At 37.0% G+C, this 16880-nt stretch overlaps 1 protein-coding gene across 1 annotated transcript; it reads right to left on the bottom strand.

The window, feature by feature from the left end:
* Positions 1-1017: 1017 nt before the first annotated feature.
* LOC105221936 (uncharacterized) lies at positions 1018-8933 on the bottom strand. Its single transcript, XM_011199083.3, has 2 exons — positions 8549-8933; positions 1018-1759 (listed from the first exon to the last, which is right to left on the bottom strand). The coding sequence occupies exons 1-2, from the start codon at positions 8841-8843 to the stop codon at positions 1233-1235; spliced, it is 822 nt and encodes a 273-aa protein (XP_011197385.1). The 5' UTR covers positions 8844-8933; the 3' UTR covers positions 1018-1232.
* Positions 8934-16880: the final 7947 nt, after the last annotated feature.

The following is a 16880-nucleotide window of genomic DNA, read 5'->3' as shown; positions in this document are numbered from 1 at the left end:
TAATCTATCACACAATACGCTCAACCTTATACGCGATGTTAAGGAGGCTTATCCCTCGGTAGTTGGTGCAGATTTTGGGTTCTCCCTTTTTGTGGATTGGGCATAGCACACTTCAATTCCAGTCGTTGGGCATGCTTCCGTCCGATCATATTTTACAAAGAAGCTGATGCATGCTTCTTATAAGTTCTTCGCCGCCGTGTTTGAATAGCCGGCCCCACCGCTTTGTTGTTCTTCCGACGGGTAATTGCTATTCTAACTTCTTCATAGTCGGGCAATGGAACGTCTGCTCCATCGTCATCGATTGGGGAATGGGGTTCGTCTTCTCCTGGCGTTGTACGTTCTCTGCTATTCAGCAGGCTGGAGAAGTGTTCCCTCCATAATTTAAGTATGCTCTAGGCATCGGTGACTAGATCACCTTTGGGGGTTCTACAAGAGTATGCTCCGGTCTTGAAACCTTCAGTAAGCCGCCGCATTTTTTTTTTCGAATTTTCGAGCATTACCCCTGACGGCCAGCTTGTCAAGCTCTACATACTCACGCATTTTGACCTCTTTCTCTTTGTATCTGCAAATGAGTCTCGCTTCCCTCTTCAACCCTCGATATCTATCCCTTCCCGTACGTGTTGTGTTTCGGTTACAGCCGTACGTAAGGAGTTTGAAATGCCGTCCCACAATTCCCTTATACCGAGTTGTTGACGAGTGCTCTCAGAGAGCAGGAGTGAAAGCCGAGTAGAGAATCGTTAGGCTGTGTGTTGTGATTGAAGCGAATGAATTATACTTCAAACCAATTAGAGGACGGGGCCACACCCAGTTTTTCAAGAAGTATTTCCTGTATATGCGTTTTCATAGAAAAATAAATCGGCCGCTCTAATTCATACCCACATATACATACATATGATTAAATTATTTCTGAATTCTCAACAATAAATGTTCCCTATTGCTATATTTATTACATAAACCCATACAGACAGAGAATAATGGGATACATTTTATTCCAATTTTAAAATAATAAATATCTTCTCATACAAATTAAATTTACTTATTTCATGCCTGCATGGTTAAATGCTTTCATTTCTGATAGATAAATTTGTTTTCTTCTCTGGTATTCGGTATTACAATAAATAATTAAATAAAATCGCGCCCTGACTTTTGCAAATAAATATAAATAAATTGAGTACGTAGTAGCCAGTTTAATCGTTGGGAAATTTCTGTCGTGCCATATTTTATTTTATTTTTTACAAGAACGGCTTGTCGTCGAATACTGGACGTGTGTTTCGATAAACGCCTTCACCATTGTCCGCTGCATCTGCCACGGCTGCTGCGGCCACTACATGTGCCATATGCTTCATATTGCTCACTGGTATATACTTGTGTGGCTTGTTGCCATGTTTTATAGCGAACACACTGCTGCTGCCACTTGAAGCTAAATCATCCCACCCGCCGAACGCAGCACCTCCTCCGCCTACAGTGCCCCTGTGATACGCTTTCGTTAATGGAAACGGTAAATGGACAATTTCCAAATGTGTCCGCTCTTTGGCGCCGCCATCGTAGCCACCGCCATCACCGGAACTCGAGAGCAGCCATTTAAGCACAAGTAGTCCGGCGATTGCCAACGCAATTTTACTCATCACAAATGAGGATGTGGAGAGCGCTGTTAGTGTTTTTAAAACGAGCGGAAAAATAATAAACTTCATTATTAAGAAACCAATCAGTATCGGCTGTAGATACTTCAACATTTTCCTGCGTTTGCGCCTGCCACGTTCTGGATGGAGAGAGATGAAGAGAGATTGTAAGTTAAGTAAACAATTACTTGATTAAATATGTAGTTGATAGTTTAAATTGGATGAAGTAACAATATTGAACAATTACGAAATGCCACACATGGAAATTTAAATTAAAATTCAAATTACTTACCGTGCATGCATCTTTTTCCGCTTATGCGGAAGTGACAGAATGACAGTTTGATCACGTGGTATCATGAATAATTTATACAGAGAACAAAAGAAGAATTATCCTGTGTGTACGTGAGAGAAAGGCACAAGTGCGGCAAAAAGATATTTCAACATAAATTATATTGACTCGATAACCAGCAAAAAAAGAAATTCAAGTTCAATTCCGTATTATGTACTAACATAAGAATAATATACATATAAAAGTATTGCATATACACTTTGTTTCATTGCAGTAAAGACATTATATTTCCGTGATATACTGAAAAAAGGGTCCCCATTCCAAAAACGATGCATGTTACTTTAAAGTTCTATGGTAACTCTAATATTTTAATAAAAAAAAATTTAACCATACTTTTCGTACTATTGTCCTTCATTGCTATAAAGACAGCCCTTCCACCACAAAAAAAGGAAAGAAACAAATTTATATTTTACCTAATCTATATAATATAATATTCGATTTGGCATAGAGTTGATGTAAGGAGAAATCGTATTAAAGTGACGACAATCCTTGTAAACCTTCCTTACCAGCAACCGCCAAATGTTCTCAATAGGAGTTACGTCAGAAGAACCAGTTGGCCATATCGAAAAATCGATATTTTTAGGCTGCAGCCATATTTTCGTTGCCTTGTTGAAAAAAGAAAGATTTTATACATTTAGATACAGGGTTTGTGCGGGTCCATGACTCGGCACCTGTGATTATGTTATGCAAAAATTGGGAGTCACTTTCACACATGTTAAAATTTTTTTGACAAACTTCCACTAGCCGCAATTTCTGGTCGTCAGTGAGCACTTTTGCGATTGTTCAAGTGCTCCGTCACAATGTCATAAGCCACAGATTTTGATAAATTTAACATCTGAGCAATTAAACGAATACTTAGTCGGCGGTCTGAGTTCAAAATTTTGCACACACGAGTCACATTGTCGGTGTTTGTCGAAGTCGCAGGTCTCCCAGCACGGCCTTCTTTAGCGACCGCTTCGCGCCCCCCAAAAAGGCCTCGTGCCACCAGTTGCGACAGCAACATCTGATCATATCAAACGTCTCTGCCGCGTCGCGCGAAAATGTTTGTTCTGACTCTCCAGGTGCTCGGAGACAAGTGACCAGCCGCTCGTTCGTTAGGAAGTTGGGAAAAGTACCGTTAGAAAAAAAATTATTTTTATAGAATTTTTAGAGTTACCATAGAGCTTTAAAATAACATCATTCGTTTTTGGAATGGGAACACATATTTTCAGTGTTTCACAAAAGCATAATGTCTTTATATGTACATATATCCTTTCAAGGAGCATACACATTTATAAATCTCTTAAGACGACAAGACGGAATGTTATTCGAAAACAGTGATTAGATGGATTTAAATCAAAATAGTTTAACGCAATTCTTTCTTTAAAACGTTTATTTAAGGAAAAAGCTATTCGTGGTGGGTTAATATCCTCATAAAGATAAATACACAAAAGATACGATAGACGAAGCAAGGCAAGAAGACTATCAGACTGCGATGATACCTATAGCAGTTATATCAAGAGAAGTAGTTTGAGGTTATCAGTGATAAGGAAGGATCAGCGATCATTCAATTTGAGTTGAATTACAAGAAAAATCGACACCTTTATTGAAAGTACTAACAACTTTTTTAACACTGTCATTTATGTGGCTAAGTAAAAGCAATTTGACAGAATAGGTGAAAACATTTGGTGTTTTAAATATATTTATATCGGTATTCTGCTTGAGACGATTGTCTCATGTCTCTAGTTGTCACAGTAGTAATTAAGTGACTCTGTTAGTCAGGAGTCTCATTTTGGTATTCTGGCAGATACAGTAAAGTAGTATACTGTATAGTAGTATACTGTATCTGCCAGAATACCAAAATGAGACTCCTGACTAACAGAGTCACTAAATGAAGATTGTGACAATTAGAGACATGAGACAATCATCTCAAGCAGAATACCGATATTAGTACATTTGATATACATTTTACGATAACATACATATTCATATAATTGTGGAATGGAAAAATTTATAAATGCTATAGTAGTTACAGCGTCAATAAAAGAGAATTAGAAAAGTTTGTTTCAAAAATTGCTTAAATCTAGGATGGTGACTATCTTCTTCTTAATTCTGGTGGCTATCTACCTAAACCAAAAATTGTATATATATTTGAAAATGACAAAAATATACACGTTAACATTCCGATTTCAACGAAATCAAATTTAGTATGACAACAGAAATTATAAATTATTATCCTCCAATGAGAAATATGTGATATAAACTCTACCAAATAGGGTAAATTTAATAAATTGAGTGGAAACATATGTATATAACTACATAATTTGAAGGAGCCTTGTCAATTTTATTTTATAAACATATTATACATTTTAATCAAACACACTGAACGACATATTCGTCACAGGGCTTGTTAGAAAAACGAAAATCATTATATGAAGTATATGGAGTAAGTGTAACTCGTATACACCATACATACGAGTTTAAAACCAACCTTAAATTTGAAATTTGTATATTAATTTTTTAGGATCCAAAAGCTGTATTGACCAAATTTTTTCTATTTTTGACAATACTGCAAATTATCAACAGTATTTTTATACTCCCTGAGTTTCATTAAGGTAAACCAGATCAGCCAGATATTCAAAAACTGTGATATTAGGTGTTTGGGGGCTAGGGCAAAACTTCACAAGATTTATCCATTTTATATACACGCTCTCTCGTTTTCACTAAGATAACTCACTTTTTGGCTGATATAAGCGGTATAAAGTAAACCGGAAGTCCGAAAACTTCGTATTAGGTAATATAATGGCAAAGTGAAGCCTTCATCCGATTCAACTCATTTCGGAAATAAGGTTTACTATTATCAGGAAAGGATTCGCTTCCAATTTCAATAACTTATCTCACAGATTAATCGATATTTGATAAAATGGTTGCTGTAATATCTGTGGTCCTCATTTTCGGTATCTGGAAAACTGAATAGTTGTAGTCCGATTATGAAAAATGTTTGATAATAAGGTGAGTTACTTTCAAAGCACTATTCGTGCGAGGTTTTATCCCGATACATTCATATGTGGTTGATTTGTATTCTGGAAAGTGAAAGAATCAGATGGAACTTAAAATTTTTTATATTTGAAGTAAACGTGGTTATATTGAACTTCGCCCATTTTCACACTGTAATGTTGAATATTTATTTGAGTAGGTCCAAAGCTATGTGATTTCACCTAAATTTGGGCGGTAGCAAGCCCATCGTCTAATCTTGACACCTGCTTCTATAAAGCTATTTTGTGGTGAATTTATTTATTGATTTATCTCACTTTTAGTAGTTTTTAACAAAGCCGTTTATATCGTTGTGAAAATGGAGAAAATGGAACGCTTTCTTCCCAAATACCTCAATGTCGCTTTACTAATGGTTTTTTCACTTTACGAAATTTACGATTCAAGCGTCATTAATTATATGGGGAAACTGCCTATGAGGTATGAAATCTCAATAGAGAGCCATGGCTTGAGAATATGGAGGCTTGAACATCGTTACAGTATTATTTTTAGCCAATAGTTCTTGAACAAGCAGCGAAATGTTAGCTTTTAGCGAACGGAAATCGCTAAACTCATAAGACACGTCTAACCTTAACGGACGCTATACACAAAGTATATCACTCCAAACCTGCGAAATTTTAAATTTTAAGACTGCTGTTATTTTTTAGACACACCTCGTATAATGGTCAAACAATTACTCCAACTATCATATGTAAGTTCTACATATAATGATATTCGCTATTTTAACAGACTTCATGCCGCCTATGCCCTTCAGTGTTTGTTATCTTCATAACGACGCTAACGCAATCAATCCAGTTCTTCTTCTATCCCAAATACTTTAAGCCGTTTAAGTTGATCGATAAATAAGACATTTTAATGACTTCATAAAAAAATGTGGCTTGGCGTCGTAGTGGCCTAGGCCTCTTATCCTTATTATATGATTTCCGGTTTGCTGCATTTTCTTCATACACAAATATAAAGGGTGATTTTTTAAGAGCTTGATAACTTTTTTTAAAAAAAAAACGCATAAAATTTGCAAAATCTCATCGGTTCTTTATTTGAAACGTTAGATTGGTTCATGACATTTACTTTTTGAAGATAATTTCATTTAAATGTTGACCGCGGCTGCGTCTTAGGTGGTCCATTCGGAAAGTCCAATTTTGGGCAACTTTTTCGAGCATTTCGGCCGGAATAGCCCGAATTTCTTCGGAAATGTTGTCTTCCAAAGCTGGAATAGTTGCTGGCTTATTTCTGTAGACTTTAGACTTGACGTAGCCCCACAAAAAATAGTCTAAAGGCGTTAAATCGCATGATCTTGGTGGCCAACTTACGGGTCCATTTCTTGAGATGAATTGTTGTCCGAAGTTTTCCCTCAAAATGGCCATAGAATCGCGAGCTGTGTGGCATGTAGCGCCATCTTGTTGAAACCACATGTCAACCAAGTTCAGTTCTTCCATTTTTGGCAACAAAAAGTTTGTTAGCATCGAACGATAGCGATCGCCATTCACCGTAACGTTGCGTCCAACAGCATCTTTGAAAAAATACGGTCCAATGATTCCACCAGCGTACAAACCACACCAAACAGTGCATTTTTCGGGATGCATGGGCAGTTCTTGAACGGCTTCTGGTTGCTCTTCACCCCAAATGCGGCAATTTTGCTTATTTACGTAGCCATTCAACCAGAAATGAGCCTCATCGCTGAACAAAATTTGTCGCGAAACACATTTCGAACCGAACACTGATTTTGGTAATAAAATTCAATGATTTGCAAGCGTTGCTCGTTAGTAAGTCTATTCATGATGAAATGTCAAAGCATACTGAGCATTTTTCTCTTTGACACCATGTCTGAAATCCCACGTGATCTGTCAAATACTAATGCATGAAAATCCTAACCTCAAAAAAATCACCCGTTATAACCAAAATATTGAATTTTTCCTTTTATTCGAATCCATATCATATTTTGTTTTAAAAACCGCATCATTAGTATTAGCATTAGGACAAATTATTGCCTTTCTAAAACTGAATATATAAGTATACAATTCAAACCAATTGCGAAAGTACCTCTTAACAAGATCTGGATTCTACAACTTATAAAAATTTGGTAATAATTTAATAAATTCTAAATTAAATTTTCTTAATCTCGGAACATTATGTCTGAAATTGGCATATACTTAAACAGAATACATTGAACATACGATAAGCTGGATAGAAAATGCTTTTAAATGAGTGAATATGTGTTTTCAGTATAAATAAATATGTAAACAATTTTTTGGCGCTTCCTTACATCTCAGCAAAAAGCTTATGAGTACACATTGACAGGTAAGTTGAGCCGAAGCATTTAGATTTTATACTGCTTATAGTGGAAGAAAAGATGCTATTTTTGGATCATGGTGTTTGCATGTTGTGAGCTCACTTTTCGACACTTTTATCTCGATGCCTTCGCCGAGAATATATGTATGTAGAAAACTCGAGTTTATAAGATGTACTTTTGTCATTATAACTATGTGTATAAATTAATACAACGCTAAAAATTAGTGCAAACGTTGGTAATTCACTTGCTTAATCTAATTCGAGTTCAAACTTGTTAACAAAAAAGTTTTGCAGACACCTGAGATCGTTTTTGATATTGATATATACAAATTTAGACAGTATAAAAGGAGCGTTCCGCAGTAAACAGGACTTAAAAAAAACAGAACAAATGATTTTTTCGGCAAAATCAATTTATTTTATTCAAAATAGTCTCCTTCTGCTTCAATACAACTTTTTGCACGATCCAAAAGCATGTAAAACGAGTGTTTTAGCTCGTTGGGCGGTATGGTCGCCAGTATGCCGGTGCAAGCCTTTTGAATAGCCTCTACATTGGCATAACGCTTTTCTTTTATGGGCAAATGCGTTTTCCGAAAGGGAAGAGGTCGCACGGTGCCATACCAGGTGAATACGGGGAGTGCTTAATGGTTAAACTGTGATTTTTGGTCAAATAATCGGTCACCAGCGTCGATCGATGTGAGCAACTTTTGATCGTCAGTCAAAATTTAATGTTGGCCCTTTGTTCGAAGCTCATTTTCACACCGATAACACAAACATGCTGACATTTAAAACGCAATATCTTCACTTCCAATCGATGAAATGTCATTACATGTCATGAAATCTCTCTGGACAATCGATAAAGATAGCAGATTCTAACGCACCAGTCGACATATAGATGGCGCCGTCAGGGAGCGTTAGATTCAAAAACTCCTGTTTACTTTCGAACGCACCTTGTATAATTTCCGATTAAATTAAAAATTTCCTTTTCTTTTTTATCTATTACATAAAATGGTTAATTAGTGCCGTGAATATTGTATTAAGCTCAGTCGAAAATATGCTTATTAAGTCGATTTTCATAGAAACCGACTGAGCGTACTAATTGTAAAGTAATTTGTATGAACTTGAGTTAACAGTTACTGTAGTGTATACATGTACATATATGTATACCGCCTTAATTGTGTATATCCAGTGCATTGTGAGGTACATAACAATACAATTTATGTACACATATTTATTACGCTCAAAGTTCTCCTTTTAAATTTACCTTCATTTATTTCATTTGAGAAATTGTTTTTCATTTCAGCAATGCCTGTATCCTTTTGAAAATCTCCTGGTATTGCAATTTCACTATGAAAAGTTAACATATTCGCTTGAAGCATTGAATCGTTTCCCAGATGATTCAGCTCTTTCACTGCCTCTGCACTTCCCGCCGCCACAAACGCGTCCGCTGCCGAACCACTTAACTGCGTGACCGGCGATTTGGCGGTTGCAGAGGCTGTGGGTCGCAATAAGCCATAGCCGCAGGATAAGCCGTAAACGAATAAAACGAAACTGCGCATTGCAACGAATTCAATTTAGAACCTTTGTTTTGAAATAAAAATTGTTGGCGAGTAGAAATTCTGCGAAATATTCAAACTGAAATTTGCAAACCGTTGCGCACATCGGCACAAATCTAACTGAAATTCAACAGCATGGGCCGTAGGTGTTGCGCCTGCAGTGTGGCATCTGCAACACAAAGTAGTAGGTACTTGCAATAGCTCTTCTATCTGATGCGGCCGCTGAATCGGAGGGGTGCGTGTAATCAATGCGCTTTTGTAGCAGCAAACGGTTGGCTGCGTGCAACATAAGTACCGCAAATCGTTGAAAATTCAGTTTTCAGCCTGGTTGTCAGCATGTGGCAGCTACAGCAGTTAACTGAAATGTAGTTACTGGGTCTGGAGTTGCTGGCTTATTTGCAGCGCAGCTGTTGCCGGTTCTAAGTGGAAAATACATTTTACTTCCAATAAATTAACTTCATTACCTTTTTTGTTGCTGTGAAGATAGCCGTGAAATTATGAATAAGAATTCTTTATGGAATTTGGTTCATGCCTATACACTTAACAGGGTGATTATTCAAATCAGTGTTTTGATTATGAATTTGTATTCCCAACTTGTTCATTTTACTTGGCCTAGCTAAAGTAGCTGTTGTGTGTTGATTACAGAATTCCATTCACGTTCTTTTCACCTTTTCGAAAATTTCTCGTATAATCGCCCAAACTTCTGTACCATCCGTTTGAAATAATTTAAATAAGGCTAGAGCGAATGTCCATCCGGAAATATCTGCAGAACCTCACCCAAATGAATATATTTCTGAAGCGTATTGGCACTGGTGTTGAAAAGTGGGTCACTTACGACAATGGCGACTGAAAACGGTCATGGTGGCATCGAGATGATCCGGCGCAAACCAAGGAAAGATTTGCTATGGGTGTATTGGAATTGACAGAGTATCATCTACTTTGTGCTACTCTCCTACAGTCAAACTCTTGGATGTATATTGTCATCACTTGTACCGTCTTAAGGAAATAATGGTGCAGAAGCGATTATGTTTTGGTTTAAGCAGAAGGATTGTACTCCATAAGGACAGCGCTAGGCCACACTCGCAGGCGGTGAGTCACCAGAGACTTCGGTAGCGTGGTTGACAAGTTCACCTTACAGTCCGGACCTGACAACAATTGATTACGATCTTCTCGTGTCTATGGCGAGAGAATTTGATGGTGAAATATTCTAAATATGCTAAATAAAATCTTCAATTGAACACCAAATTATTGAAGTTGTTGTAGACCCAATAACTATCTAAAGCGTGCATTTTGGCAGACATAAACTGTACTTTTGTTTGTTGAAGGGGTGCATTTACTTCCAAATTGTTGTCTACTCAGTCCAACGATGACTCTTGGTATGGTAGTTCCATTATTGTCGAAATTGTATAGAATTTCAATGAGATTGTCATTACATAAAATCCAGAAGCGATTTAACCATCTTTGCAAGGCATGAAAATACTTTACATATTCTTGTTACTCATCGAACATTGCCTAAACAGCTTATTGCCGCTTCTAACGAAATCTACTTAGTCGCTTTTACTAATTTCACATTGAGTATCAAATTCCTGCTTGACAAACTGGATGAGTGAATTAAACAGGCGTTTGAACGCCTCAGCAAAAGAAAATTCAAATCCAGCTTAAGAAGCACCATGTGAATATATTTGTGCATAAACGTAACAGCCAACATAAAAATTTATTTGAACAATCGCCTCAAAACGTTCTGAATCAAAAATCGGAAAAATGAAACTTTTGTTGATACGGAAAAGTGCTTGCAAGAATTATAATTTCATTTATTATTTCGGTTTCGTCTCCGTTGCTGCGCTGATTTTCTTCGATAACCACTTTAGCAAAAGCAAAAAATGAATTGAGGTAATTACGCCACAATTGAGTTATCGTTGACAGCATTTACCAAGGCAGACAGTTCCACGAAAACAACTATCCCAACATACTCAGTTGGTAGGCACTTTTGACTGTCCGTCATGCAGTTAGAAAGTCAAGTGAAATTTGAAATTTAGTCGCTTTACACTTGGCTGCGATGCGTCACACTCCCGCGCTTATTCGCTTGCACACTTAAGGATGACATTCATGTCACTCACTCACTCACCCACTCAATCAGTCAAGCAATGCGTCACGTTAGGCAGTTAGAAACTTTGTTCGAATGAAAATTGCTTTTCAGAAGCGTTTAATGTCAGAATCTGAGCACTTCTATTGTCATAGACACGAAATGACTTTCTTGGCTGGTGTGTGCGTTTGCGTCTCATTTCGGAAGTGCTTACTGATCCGTGTGTCGGCAGTTGTTAAATTTATGCTCGAGACATTGAATGAAATGAAATGACTTTGATTGGCCCGCATTTTTATTGGAATTTACTGTCCCAACTACTGTGCGCTGCAGTAGTGAATGTAGTGGCTTAGGAGTGAAGTATGGCAAGCTTTAGCGAATATTTATAAAACGAAATTGTTAATCTATAAATAGATAACTAGATATTCTCCTTTTTATTTAATATTACATATATTACGAAGTAGTATTTCTGTAAATAGTGATTTAAATCGTGTTTTGTCCACTTTAAAAATGTTGTTTTTTCCATTTTCAATTATGTACTTATATAGTAAGTCATCTTAACAACAGCTGTGCATTATAAACAAATCAAAACGTTGAGTTGACAGTTGTTGATATTAGGTATGGGTCTGTCATAGGATATAGACAGTTAGATGTGGTATATAGTAAAAACCTAATATAACCACGTCAGTCTGTAGTATTGCAGATAAGCAAAATAAGACTATTGCTGTTAATCAAAAAAATACAATGCTTTATATAGAACAAAAATAAAGAAATTTTATCTTTAATTTCGCACGGACTATCACCGTAGAGAGGGCCTAATCTGATTATATAAAAGCTTTTTGAAAAGTATGTGCGACTTAATGTAGATATTTATATATCATACTTTCTGATATTTCTTGATACATTATCAAAATTGGTGGCTTCGGATAATATGATCGCGCATCTCCCATACTAACGCATGTTCAAAGCAAGATTTGAAATTGAATAATGGACATATTACCACCCTATTTTGGATGAAATAATAGTAATTCCCGAAACACATCATATAGTAGATCAGTTAATATATATGATAGCCGTATAAAAATATATGTCCCTGAACTGAACTCCACCTCACTAGTTTCATGTCTTTTTTAGATACTTACTCGTTTGTTCACCTCAGACCACCCATTCCAGTTGTGTATGATAGTTTGCTACTTTTTGCAAATAAAGGGTGATTTTGTAAGAGCTTGATAACTTTTTTTAAAAAAAAAACGCATAACATTTGCAAAATCACATCGGTTCTTTCATTGAAACGTTAGATTGGTTCATGACATTTACTTTTTGAAGATAATTTCATTTAAATGTTGACCGCGGCTGCGTCTTAGGTGGTCCATTCGGAAAGTCCAATTTTGGGTAACTTTTTCGAGCATTTCGGCCGGAATAGCCCGAATTTCTTCGGAAATGTTGTCTTCCAAAGCTGGAATAGTTGCTGGCTTATTTCTGTAGACTTTAGACTTGACGTAGCCCCACAAAAAATAGTCTAAAGGCGTTAAATCGCATGATCTTGGTGGCCAACTTACGGGTCCATTTCTTGAGATGAATTGTTGTCCGAAGTTTTCCCTCAAAATGGCCATAGAATCGCGAGCTGTGTGGCATGTAGCGCCATCTTGTTGAAACCACATGTCAACCAAGTTCAGTTCTTCCATTTTTTGGCAACAAAAAGTTTGTTAGCATCGAACGATAGCGATCGCCATTCACCGTAACGTTGCGTCCAACAGCATCTTTGAAAAAATACGGTCCAATGATTCCACCAGCGTACAAACCACACCAAACAGTGCATTTTTCGGGATGCATGGGCAGTTCTTGAACGGCTTCTGGTTGCTCTTCACCCCAAATGCGGCAATTTTGCTTATTTACGTAGCCATTCAACCAGAAATGAGCCTCATCGCTGAACAAAATTTGTCGATAAAAAAGCGCGAAACACATTTCGAACCGAACACTGATTTTGGTAATAAAATTCAATGATTTGCAAGCGTTGCTCGTTAGTAAGTCTATTCATGATGAAATGTCAAAGCATACTGAGCATCTTTCTCTTTGACACCATGTCTGAAATCCCACGTGATCTGTCAAATACTAATGCATGAAAATCCTAACCTCAAAAAAATCACCCGTTAGCATGTACCAAATCATGGCTACAATGTTTACTAGTTTTAGTGAAAAAACTGTAATTTAATTTTGAATATTTTACTTTTGCCAAGTCCAGCAATTTGCATTTCATTTCGATTTGTATGTGAGTTTATACCATAGTATACCAATTCCCATCTAATTCGGGGATAAACTACATCATTTATAAGAAAACATGTCAGGTAGAAAGTAGGAAATCCTTATAAAGGGTGATTTTTTAAGAGCTTGATAACTTTTTTTAAAAAAAAAAAAACGCATAAAATTTGCAAAATCTCATCGGTTCTTTATTTGAAACGTTAGATTGGTTCATGACATTTACTTTTTGAAGATAATTTCATTTAAATGTTGACCGCGGCTGCGTCTTAGGTGGTCCATTCGGAAAGTCCAATTTTGGGCAACTTTTTTCGAGCATTTCGGCCGGAATAGCCCGAATTTCTTCGGAAATGTTGTCTTCCAAAGCTGGAATAGTTGCTGGCTTATTTCTGTAGACTTTAGACTTGACGTAGCCCCACAAAAAATAGTCTAAAGGCGTTAAATCGCATGATCTTGGTGGCCAACTTACGGGTCCATTTCTTGAGATGAATTGTTGTCCGAAGTTTTTCCCTCAAAATGGCCATAGAATCGCGAGCTGTGTGGCATGTAGCGCCATCTTGTTGAAACCACATGTCAACCAAGTTCAGTTCTTCCATTTTTGGCAACAAAAAGTTTGTTAGCATCGAACGATAGCGATCGCCATTCACCGTAACGTTGCGTCCAACAGCATCTTTGAAAAATACGGTCCAATGATTCCACCAGCGTACAAACCACACCAAACAGTGCATTTTTCGGGATGCATGGGCAGTTCTTGAACGGCTTCTGGTTGCTCTTCACCCCAAATGCGGCAATTTTGCTTATTTACGTAGCCATTCAACCAGAAATGAGCCTCATCGCTGAACAAAATTTGTCGATAAAAAATTTTCGAACCGAACACTGATTTTGGTAATAAAATTCAATGATTTGCAAGCGTTGCTCGTTAGTAAGTCTATTCATGATGAAATGTCAAAGCATACTGAGCATCTTTCTCTTTGACACCATGTCTGAAATCCCACGTGATCTGTCAAATACTAATGCATGAAAATCCTAACCTCAAAAAATCACCCGTTACATGCTATGTATATAGGAGACAAAAAAGGGACGATGCTCAAGCATAATGGAGAATATATTTTAAAGCATTTTCATAGTCTTGCAACTTTTTGCTACAGAGTTTTGTTCAACTAACGGTTGTAAGGATCACCTAAAACTAATCGAGAAAGATAAAGGGTTATGTATATAATGGGACCACTGCCATTTTCACAAAACGCCATAACTAAGCCGTAATTGAGGCACCGAATTGGGCAACACAAATCACATTAAGGAGGTGCACCTGCGGTTAGAAAAACTTTAAAAAGCGGTCGTGGTCCTGCCTTCTAATACGTTCGGTGCATAAGATTCTCTTGATATTCCTACGTTACATTACACAAAAACGGACTACAACCTACAACTACGCCTATTCCCATATGATACCTTTCGAAATCCATCTGATTCTTTGACATTCTATGTACACAAGTAAAGCGCCATGGTGAACTACGGAAAGTTCCTCCACCAAAAATTAGAAGTTATATATTATTGCCATCATAAGTGACACTCCGCGAAGAAAAAGACTTTCAGTTGCAGGTACAATATTATATAGTTTACCATACCCCACACCCCTCAAAATTCTACTCTGTATCCGTCCCTGTATGTATGTAAAAATTGATTGAATCGTGGAATAAAAAATTTCATTGATATCCCAAACCGTTATTGTTTTATTACTTAAAAACCATAATTTTTTCGTAATTTTTATTGGTCTACTTTTGGAGTGCCATATTGAAAACCCCTATAGATAAAATTGATTGAGTATGAGTAGGTAATGCTAGTATAAAATGTTCGGTTACACCCAAACTTAACCCTTCCTTCCTTGTTTATAAATATAGTACATAACTCAAACACTGAATATGTAGATATAGAGTCAAGTCAATAAAGTAACGGGCATTTATAAATAAAACGAAAATTTTTCAACCATCATCCAAATTTATTTTATCGCTTTCAAAGTAACTTCCATTTGAAGCGATGCACATGTGCCTATGCTTCTTCCAATTGTCAAAACATTTTTTATAGGCATAGATTACTATACATAACTCATTCACCGACCTTGTTGCAGCTTTAGGGGTTTAGGAGATATGTACAGTAAACTTATTAGAAAGCAGGACCACGCCTGCTTTTTTTTAATTTTTTGCCCACATGTGACCTTTGCTACTACAAGGTTCGTTCCAAAGTAAACAAGACTTAAAAAAAAAAACAGAACAAATGGTTTTTTCGGCAAAATCAATTTATTTTATTCAAAATAGTCTCCTTCTGCTTCAATACAGCTTTTTGCATGGTCCAAAAGCATGTCGAACGAGTGTTTTAGCTCGTTGGCCGGTATGGCCACCAGTATGCCGGTGCAAGCCTTTTGAATGGCCTCTACATAGGCATAACGCTTTTCTTTCATGGGCAAATGCGTTTTTCCGAAAAGGAAGAAGTCGCGCGGTGCCATATCAGGTGAATACGGGGAGTGCTTAATGATTAAACTGTGATTTTTGGTCAAATAATCGGTCACAACCGTCGATCGATGAGACGGCGCATTATCGTGCAACAAACGCCAACTTTCATCTTCGCGATATTCGGGCCGAACACGTCGAATACGGCGCACCAAACGCTTCAAAACTCCAAGGTAGAATACCGCATTAACGTTTTGGCCGGGTGGAACAAATTCTTTGTGGATAATTCCCTTGGAATCATAAAAACAAATCAGCATTGTCTTCACTTTTGATTTCTCCATGCGTAATTTTTTAGGTTTCGATGCGACCGGTGCCTTCCATTCAGCACTCTGGCGATTCGTTGCGGGGTCATATTGGAAACACCACGTTTCGTCACCAGTCACAATATTGTAAAGGAAGTTTTTGTCCTTTTTGACCTCTTTAATGATGTCCTTCGAATGTTGAATTCTGAGCAATTTTTGGTCGTCAGTCAATTTATGCGGAACAAACCGTGCACACACCTTTCGTAAGCCCAAATGTACGGTCAAAATGCGATAACGCGATGTTTTGGAGATGTTCAATTCCATTTCCATGAATTTACTTCCAATCTACGAAATGTCATGAAATCTCACTGGACAATCGATAAGGTTAGCAGATTCTAACGCATCAGTCTACATATAGCTGGCGCCACCAGGGAGATTTAAAAAGTTCTGTTTACTTTAGAACACACCTTGTATATATAGAACCCTATATCTATCTCGCTCCGTTCTAGATTATACGTACAACCATTAAGCGAACAAAACTATTTTACACTAGGGGGATTCTCTTGCTCTTGCAAAACCCTTGCACGGTGCACGAGTTGCAGATCTTTCCACCTAATGCAACGGCACAACAACAAACATACGTTGAAAAATATTTGCAAGGGTTGTAAAATATGTCACACCAAAACCCTTGTTTATTTTCGAGCAATGACACGTAAAAAAATAATTGCAACCCTATGTTAGCTGACATTTTACTTAAATACATATTTGACGATAAATTGTTGAGGAAGGTAAATTTTAAAGAGATTTTATAATTTTTATTTAAATTATAAAGATTTGTTACAGTTTTTTTGTTAAGAATGCATGCAGAAGGTGCGCCAATTCACAGCCGCCATAGACAATAGTCATTAACAATAAATTGATCGAATCAGCCGCTCATATATCACTAGATTCTGCAATG

This window comes from Bactrocera dorsalis, chromosome 2, assembly GCF_023373825.1.
Source record: "Bactrocera dorsalis isolate Fly_Bdor chromosome 2, ASM2337382v1, whole genome shotgun sequence".
Taxonomy (NCBI): Eukaryota; Metazoa; Arthropoda; class Insecta; order Diptera; family Tephritidae; genus Bactrocera; species Bactrocera dorsalis.
This window is presented reverse-complemented; position numbering and strand designations above follow the sequence as displayed.

Excerpts from the sequence above, each read along its gene's own strand:
- LOC105221936 (XM_011199083.3), bottom strand. The coding sequence starts at position 8,843 with ATGCGCAGTTTCGTTTTATTCGTTTACGGCTTATCCTGCGGCTATGGC. Across the intron at positions 1,760-8,548 it reads CTCAAATGAAATAAATGAAG|AACGTGGCAGGCGCAAACGC; the intron begins GTAAATTTAAAA and ends CTCTCCATCCAG.